The sequence below is a fragment of the Gavialis gangeticus genome, unplaced genomic scaffold, assembly GCF_001723915.1.
Source record: "Gavialis gangeticus isolate Ggan-Ray unplaced genomic scaffold, GavGan_comp1, whole genome shotgun sequence".
Classification (NCBI taxonomy): Eukaryota; Metazoa; Chordata; order Crocodylia; family Gavialidae; genus Gavialis; species Gavialis gangeticus.
In genome coordinates, this window is record NW_017729018.1 from 8,680,755 (window position 1) to 8,689,930 (window position 9,176).

Here is a 9,176-nt window from a genome sequence, read left to right on the forward strand (position 1 = left end):
GTTCCCACCAGGGACCCATCTGCTCCTGCCCAATGGGGCAAAGCCAGGAGGTTTGTGGAACACATTGGACCCAAGCAGGTCCCTCCCACCAGCCAGTCCTGGCTGGCACAAGGACACTGCTAGGGACAGGGTCCAATATACTTGTGCTGCAGTGGCAGCTCCTTGCTGATGTTAGGCCACATATGCAGTGCTGGCTTGGAAACGTGGCCCATTCTCGGGCCACAGAAGCTGGCAATCTGTATGGATTTCTAAGCATTTCTACCAGGCAGCCAGGTGTAAGTGGGGGTGCAGCCATATGGATATCCAAGTGGCTCATTCCATGAGAAGAGACCTTGAATGCAGGACCTCAGCCAGCCACCCAAACCAAACCACCCTCTGACATGACAAAAGTAGTGCCTGGTTGCAATGCAGCCAGTGCAGGACAGTGAAGGGGCTGCAGCTCCAGGCACTGACCAGAAACAAGCTGAGCTGAGCTCCTCAGGCAGCAGCTGCTTCTTGCACTGACTGCAGGGTCAAAATGTAATGCTCAAAACCTGCTCCCCACTTCCCCAGGACTGGGGTGCAGTAAGTGGGATGGGATAGATGTCTGTGCCCTGGGAGTGTTGCTTACAAGGGGGGTACCTGCCCCACTATGCCAACCTGGCACTGCCCCCATTCCCCATGAGCCCCACTTACCATCAGCATCTTCAGATCGGCCCTTTCAGCTGGATTTTTAATTAAGCTGAAATCAGAAGCGGGAAAAAAGGATGAGTCCTGGTCAGACACTGACTAGTTACTTGCAGACCAGCCCCTGGCTAGGTGATTGGGATGTCACTGAGAGCTGCCTTCAATGCATCTAAATCCCTTAGATTCCATCACCTCTCAGAGCAGGCCCTGTGTGTGCTGATTGGACTGGGCAGACTTTTTCACAGATCCTAGAGGGCAGAGCACCCTCAAACAGTTGCCAAAGGACAAATCTGCACCCAGATCAACCCAGTACCCAGCCACCGTATACAGGTTGGACAGCAGGATCAAACACTGGGGGAATTGGACAAGAATACCTATTTCTAAACACCCAGCTCCCACTGGGACCCCAAGGTGCAGCCCCTTCTAGGGGCATTGGACCAGCCACTCACCCCAGCTAGAAAGTGAAGCAACTAGCGATGCATGAGGCCAGCCCAGAATGTCCAGATGCCTTATTTGAAGGAGCTACAGTTCAGTCACTCTGAAATCAGGCCTTCCTGCAGCATCCCAAGAAAGGCACCCAACACCCGATGACCTCAAAATCATTATTCATAGTGGAAAGTTCAGGCCTCACAGGCTGTAGTGCTTGGCTCAGGAACAAAGCATATTCGCGGGCAAACCAGGACCAGTGGGTCTCGACTCATGCCTGCTAATTATGATGTCACCTCATCACATTTGTCTGATGTGGGGGTCTTCAACTCAACTTTCAAAGATACTGCTTGACTGACCCCTCCTACTGACAGACTCAAGCCATGATAATTATCGGTTCCTCTAAATGAAAGCCAGATGTAGGATCCCCTGTGGCTCATTCCTGGTCACTAACCCACACTATGCTAGCTAAATTAATGCTACCGTGGTTTTCTTACTGGTGGCTGCAACTGCACCTTCTTTAAGGTGCTAAACAAGCCAGACCCTCCACAGTAGATGTTAGCAAGGGACCCATCAAACACCCAGAAAACAAAATCTAATCACAGGGACTGACTAGGTGGCTCATGGGACTGGTAATGGGCTACAAGGACTTCCATCTGTTAGGTCACCAAGTCCAACACAAGCCACGCTGGTGGCAGTGCAGCACAGCATAGCTAGTCATTTCTCACCAGCTATTTTTGTGGCCCAAGCAAAATGAATGGGTGGTTTAGGTCCATTTAGTAAGACAAACAGCCCTATTATAGAAGCAGCCAGCACAACTCAGAGTGATCACACCGAATGGATCATGGTGGCTGAGGCCAGGGCCTCCATGTCAGAATGCAGGTAGAGAAACCTCTCCTGCTACTGCTGCCAGCACTGGAGCAAACGCTCCCATCTCCAGGCCTGTCCTGCCAACACCAGACTCAGGCTCTAGACCGACCTGCACATAGAGACCCTTACCATTTATTTACAAACTCCTGGAAGTCTTGTGTGAAAACTCCATGCGGCAGCTTGGGAGGTGGCTGGGGAAGAAAGCAGAAGGATTTTTCATATCAGAGCTCTCTTACCCACTTCCCCTTAAAAAAATCACTGGTCACTGCTCCCTCCTAGCATCTACCCACTCTGGTGGTATGTGGCAGAAGGTGTGCAAGGAGCTGAGAAGGGAAAATCCTGCCCGCCCTCTGGGTTTAGCACTGCCCACTTGACTCAGAACACAGAGGCCGTCTGCTTTGGAAGTACTGCCATGAGATGGAGTCCAGCATGCCAGGATCAGTGCCCCGATCCGACACAGCAGCTTCCAGCTCCAAAGCAGATGGAGCTAACTGAGAACAGTCTGGAGAGCTGGTTGGGTGACAACTCACGTCCTCTCAAATGGGAAAGCTACTGTTTCTACAGACTAGCTCTGCCTCCTTTGTGCAACAGACTGCTGCTGTAAGACCACAGATTGTAACTTACCTTTGGCTTTGCCAAAGAGATTATTTAAAATGACAGGTTTAAATGCATCAGAAAAAAAGATTTAGGATTTGGTCAGTTTCTAAACCGCTTATTTTGCTCTCCACTGACTGAGCCAGCCCTGTGCTCAGAAGGCTGGAAGGACCGTAAGTCTTCTATGCAAGACTGTGTATTCTTCACAGACTGCCAAAAGGGTTTGTGCAAAGTGGCTGACTACTGAAGAAATAGTTCATTGGGTTCAAGGGCTTCCCTTTTCCTCTCCCCTTTCAAGGAGATTGCAAGCCCCAATGCTGGGGCAATTTTAGGCTTTAATACAGAAAGGGAAAGAAAATGGGGAAAGGAGAAAAGAGATCCAACAGAGCAGGGGAGAGAGGATTCTACTGAATTTTTCCCTTTCCATTAACATTTTATCAGATGACTACAGGAGGATTTTAACCCTATCCTGAGTCAGGAGACCCCAGGGGTAAACCTTACTAAAATCCACAAGTCAGAAGGGTCACAGTTCTGAGAAAACCTCTGTCCATACCCACCTCATTAACAATATAGTCCAGCAGTTCAAAGATAGCCATGGCAGGCCGGCTGTCCATCCCGTGGCCTGAGAGACGAAGTGGACAAAAGGAGGGTAAGACATTGTGCAAACAGTTAAGGGATTCTCTTAGCATAAACAGAATGTGCCATGAGCTGAGACTGTAAGGAAACACAAGTAAGTCAGCAAGCACTGAGTTTCTAAAACCCATGTTTTTGACCTTTATGGTTTAATCTGCTTCTGCCAAGTCACTGATTCACTTTGTGGCTGCGAGCATTTGGAGAATGCAGAGCCATCTGGCTTGGCAGACTGAAAGTAAGCTAGGAAGCCTTTTGCCTCCAAGTCAGTGGCTCAAACCCAGGCTGCCTCAATAAGCCCCATATATTTATTTGTAGATCTATGCAAGGCTGAACCGGGGGGGGTCTCAGTCTGGCTGTCAGGAAAACTATGTTCATCTCCACACACAACTGGCCCCTTTGTTAGCCAGGCCATTTGGAGACCCGGGACTAAGTGGGCCACTACAAGTGACTTGCACTGAGAGACAACACCTTCAAATCAGAGGCCAGGCACATAAGCAGGATACAAATGCTTACCCTACTGCCTGTGCTATACTGAACCAAGGCTAAGCAGAGCACTTGACTCGAGGGCCATGTCTCTAGCACTAAGTCTACATGACTCTCTCTCAAAAGGACCATTTAAAACAGGCAGTGAAGCATCCTGGCAGAAGGAACAAACTTCCAGCTCTAATTCTGCACCTGGGAAGGTCAAGAACTCCAGAAACAGCCAGAAGGATTTGCAGGGCTCAAGTGATACACCCTGAAGGAACGTGATCTTGGGAAAGTGCCAGGCACCTGAACTCCAAACATCAGGCCCTTCTCAAAGTGCCTCTAGCTGATCCTGCAGAAGCACCAATCAGGTGAAAAAACTGATGCTTTAATACACATCCCAGCTTAGTAGGCCACTTCACGCAGGGAGGGTGTAAGAACTACAAGAGTACAAGTTTGTGATGGATCCTGATGCCGGTGCTTTTACAGACTGAGCTGTTCTGCAGAGCAAACTCCTGCTGGAAGTACTGTTACATGTCAGCAACTCCATGCCAAAAGCTCAGATGTAGAGAAGCAATGGAATCCAGTCAGTGGTTCTAAATCACTGTGCATGTCTAACTCAGCCCCGCAAGCAAAACATTCAAACCGCCCATTCCACTGGATACTGACTGATTTCAAACACAGCTCTTACCACTGACTGGGCGTCCTGGGGGTCTGGGCCGTGGCGAGATGCTGTGGGTTTCTCCCTCTGCCCCATCTACCATGGGACGCCCAAATATTGCTTCCAGTTCCTTAGAGTCCGGTGGGGGGATGGGGTACCTTCCTATAGACAGCTCCACAAGGGACAGACCCATGCTCCAGATGTCCGACTGAACCGAGTAATGAGTGCCTTGCAACCGCTCTGGCTGTAAGGAGGAGTCACAGAAAGGGGTCTTGGTAAGACTGATTCTCAGAGAAGGTCACCATGAAAGGGACTCTGCTCGCTGGAAGTAATTCCCAGCCACAGCACATGACTGCAGAGAAACTACATCATAGGGAGAGATGCAAGTGACTTCCTGCATTAATTAGATGTTTTAAGTGAAACAGATAAAACTGTAAATCTCTCCCCCTTCTCCTAGTGCTTTGCTCTTTCAGGTTGAAGAGCTGGCTCTTGCAAACCATGCTCTTTCCCTTTCAGGGCTGATCAACAACAGGGAAAAGCCGCTTGAGAAGATTCACTGTGTCCCCTTTATAAACCGGAATCCTCCAAGGGCCTTCAACTCTTGAAATGAGTCAGAAGCATCAGTAAGCTCAGAAAAATGTGTGCAGAAAAAAGGGTGGCAGGGGGAGGGAGAGGACACTGTATGGAGTTCCCCCTTTGCAGAAAAGTCACTTACACACCAAAGCTAATCCTATGCTTTCACTGGAAGCTACGCTTGAGTAGCATTTACATTCTATTATGGTCAGAACAGCGACTGTCACAGCCTGCATGCACAGGGGACATTCTATTATTTGTTTTAAGTCGTCATGGTCTTAATATAACTGTACTTTAAGAACAGCAGCTCCCAAAATATAAAGGGGACCAGAGTTAAGGATAGAATTGCAGGCCAAGAGGCCCCCTAATAACCATCTGCTTTTGTCACAGCTGCTGTAGCACAAGGAGCAGTGAGTAAACTGTTACACAGGATACACTGTTCTCCTGCTTTGACTTACTCTGAAAGATCAGAGGAAGGGGAAAAAAACCCTCTATCCTTTTATAATTCAGTTTGCATATCTGATGCTTTAGATCTAATTCTCCATTTGCCTGCAGTCTTGGCACCACCAACCTGAATGACCTGAAGCATTTTGCTCAGGTGCACGTGCCTGCACAAGGGCAAGGTGATAGAGAACTCAAGAGGCATTTCATGTGGTTATAATCAGTCTCTCCTGACCAGATGTTTGAGTTTTTCTTGTCACACAGAGTAGAGAAGGAAAAGGTAGTGAATGTGGTTGTAGGATGGCAGCTACAAATTGACCACTACTCACATGGGCACAGCTTGTAGTTCTTGCAGAGAAGGGTCTAATAGCGGGAGTATTACAAATGAGGTTTAGCATGCATGGTGAAGCTGGGGGTAAATCTAGACACCAGGTGCAAATACCTGGGTTCTGGAGGGTGTGACATGTCCCCTCTACCCACAGACTTCATTCAAAAGTAGAAGATAAAAGGTGCTTACAGACATATAGGATCGTGTTCCCACAAAAGAATTTGCCATGGAGTCGATGAGCTGGCCACTAACCCCAAAGTCACACAACTTGATTTCTCCCCGAGAATTGACCAGGATGTTAGAAGGTTTCACATCTGAGAACAGGAGAGAGGAACATATTAAGCACAATGCTAGGTAAAAATAATCCAGGGCTCCTGGTGGCAGAAGTTATTTTTTGATTCTCCCTCTCACCTCGATGCATGATCTGATGCTTCTCTCGGAGATAAGCTAAACCTCGCAGAACCTACAATAAACCAAAAGACAAAGTCACTTTGCACAATCCTGTGACAGTGACAGGAAAGCCTCCCTTTAGCAACTAAAGGTTGCAGTTCTTGAAATAACCATCACACACCAGAGCAAACAACAGTTGCAAATTAGACCCATTCTTCTCGGGGACGCAACTTTCTAATCCCACTATGTTACGTCAGAAATACCTGCTTTACTGGCAGAACTGCAGCTTTGTACAAGGCTTCATTTGTGCACATGTTCATGCTATACTTTATGGTTTGTAAGGGATGGTTTAGATAAGGATGATCCTGCCTCGGGCAGGAAGTTGGACTAGATAACCTCTGGAAGTCCTTTCCAGCCTTACTCCTCTATGACTCAAGAAGCTGGGGATGCACTGAAGGGTCTGAAACATACTTCCTTCCCATCTCTCGGTTATGTTTTCATGTCAGACTAGAGATGGGTGGAAAAACCTACTAATTCAGGTTCAAGGCCAGCCATGTCTACCAAGACAACATCATCCTCTGATATATGAGGTAAGACATTCACAGGGTACACAACAAGTATACCAGCATGTTTTGGGAGACTGACAATATAAGGTCAGACTGGTATGCACTGCCAGTTACTGTATTTTCTGAGATCCCCTAGACCTTCTCTTCCCATCTGCCCATAAGTGAGCCCAGGTAAAGGGATACTTACTGCTATGCTGACTTTTCCTAAGATCTCCTCAGGTATTCTTTTGGCTTCTTTCAAGACCTGATCCAAGGAGCCACCATCCTACATTCAGAGTAGAGAGATTAGCAGCCACACACCAAGCACTGGCACAAACCGCCTCACAGGTCTTCTTCAGCTCCAGACTCTACAACCAGGCACCTCTAGCCAGGATAAGGAGCACCCAAACAGCACACCACATTCTGGGTTTCCTGTCAGTACCCTCAGATTTCTCTGCCCTCAGAGAAAGGAAGAGACCTCTGGTGATTACCACAGCTGGGTGGTCAGAGGACAAGGTCCATCTCCTGTTTCCCACTTCATCTTAGTTACCAAAAATTCTGTTCTAACAGCACCTTCTGCCAAGTTAGCTTATCGTCACATGGTCAGCATAGTTCCCCTATGTCCAGCTGTCAATTCCAAGGCCATGCTGGCTGAAAAGATTTAGCCCTCCCTCCCCTGCCAAATACAGCGGAAGATGCGCGTTGCATTTCATGCTGAATTCTGTTTGGTGGAGGTTTGCAACACTTCCTCTTGGCTGGACCCCAAAGCCTTTGCTTCCGCTTTCCAGCAACTCAATTTCTTTCTGAGACGCCCAGACAGGGCTGTGCACTCCTAGACAGCTCCGCTCCACTGCAAGCGTCCCACACAAGATGACTTTTTGGCTGTCAGCAAAGAACTGGGACACTCCCCCTCTGCCCACACAGCCCAGAGTGCCATGGCTCAGTGCAGCAGCAGCTTAAAAGGCAGAGGGAATCAAGACTCACCATGTGCTCCATGCAGATACTGATCTCCCCATCACTGTAGAAGGCTCCATAGAAACCCACAATGTATGGTGAGTTACACTCATGAAGGACCTGCAGCTCGCGGATAATCTGATTACGAATGGCAGGTTTGATTTCTAAATGAATCAGCTGCAGAGAAAGACAAATCAAGATGCAGAGTCACAAAGCAGCATGAATGTCACCTGGGGTAGGGGAAGGGGGAAAAAAAAAAGGGGGAGCTGGAAAGAGCTCTACTTTATCTTGGGCTGGGAAGACACTGAACTGTCTGGACATCTTCCTGATTTCTACATGGCATAGAAAATGCAAACGAGGGCAGTAGTCACCTGTGTAGAGGTAACACAGGATATGAAGCAGAAAGACAACCTAGACCTAGCCTGCTAGTGATGCTAATCATCTAACACAAGAAAAGCCAGCTCTGCAAGTGCTCAACAAGTATCCTGTACCAGAGCAACCAGGGTAGGTAGGTATCACACCTGCAACTTGGAACAGGGAGTGGTGGGAAAATTACAGCAGCTGCATCATTCCTAGGGCTCCAAGGAGGGCCAGTTTTATAGGCATATATTGCTTGGAAGGGGAGCCCCAAGCGCTGGAAAAGCAAGTCACTCCAGCATGGCAGCCATTATCATGACGACTCCCATCATTCCACAGGGGGTGACGAGGAAGGGCCACACCAGATTTAAGGCCTTGAAATGCTCAAGCATCTCCTAGCCTTTGGAGCTTCGAACACGTGTGCATCAATTTCCACATTCAAGGCACCCTGCCAACTCCACCGCTCCCAAGTCAGGTGCTACACTGGAAGCCCAGACAGTCCCTGGGACATGCTGGCTCATCAGGCCCAGAGGATTTTACCTTGTGCTTTCAAAATTCAGCCCCATAGATTAGGAAGCTGCAGAATTTCAGGCATGTCTCAGAGCAGCTCCATCTGATCTGGCAAAAAATGTCTTGTTTTTTCCTCAAGTGTCGCCTTGTTTTTGATGGGCAGATAATCCATCCCAGTTTCATTCTCAGGCATGAGTTAGGGGGGGAGGAGGGGGAAATACAGGTGGGGCTGGGATGGTAAATGACGTCAGCAAAATGGCAAGGCTGCTCAGAACAAGCTTTTAGGATTAGCAGTCAGCTAAACTGAGAAAGGAGGGCTTGGGGCAGGAAGATGTCTTTAATTTGTGGCTGCCTACAAACTAATTCACCAGGGCCTACTTTTAAAGACCCCTCTGCTCTGCCAGCCAACTGCACTTCTTTCTGCAGGTTTTGCCAACCATTGCCATTCATTAGCTGTGACCCGCACCTGCCTAGATTGCAAGATTGCTACATGCCTCATTGCATTCGGCCAAGCTGATTAAGCGTAGCTCTAATGAAAAAAGAAAATTACAGTTTTGACTCGAGGTGTTCAAGACACCACATGGGATTTGACATACAGAGCAACTCGCATCCCAGGAGCTCATGCTGCAAGCGAGAAAGGACTGGATCACGCACAGGAGAGGGCATGAAAGAGCCTCAGCTCTGTGCCATGCTATCAAGCCAGCACAGCTCAGAAGCCTGGGGAATCCCCATAGTATAAATAGGCATTGCTATGCTTAGATCA

At 48.3% G+C, this 9,176-nt stretch overlaps 1 protein-coding gene across 1 annotated transcript in view; it reads right to left on the minus strand.

Annotated features, from left to right (window-relative positions):
* The window catches only part of MAP2K2 (mitogen-activated protein kinase kinase 2), a gene marked incomplete at its 5' end in the record, with an annotated part of 31,601 nt that overhangs the window by 9,993 nt on the left and 12,432 nt on the right, over window positions 1-9,176 (minus strand). Inside the window, 8 exons of the mRNA XM_019513137.1 lie at window positions 676-721; window positions 2,092-2,153; window positions 3,114-3,178; window positions 4,346-4,559; window positions 5,847-5,971; window positions 6,069-6,120; window positions 6,801-6,878; window positions 7,577-7,723. Coding sequence (XP_019368682.1) covers window positions 676-721; window positions 2,092-2,153; window positions 3,114-3,178; window positions 4,346-4,559; window positions 5,847-5,971; window positions 6,069-6,120; window positions 6,801-6,878; window positions 7,577-7,723 — 789 coding nt within the window. The remainder of the gene's footprint in view (window positions 1-675; window positions 722-2,091; window positions 2,154-3,113; window positions 3,179-4,345; window positions 4,560-5,846; window positions 5,972-6,068; window positions 6,121-6,800; window positions 6,879-7,576; window positions 7,724-9,176) is intronic.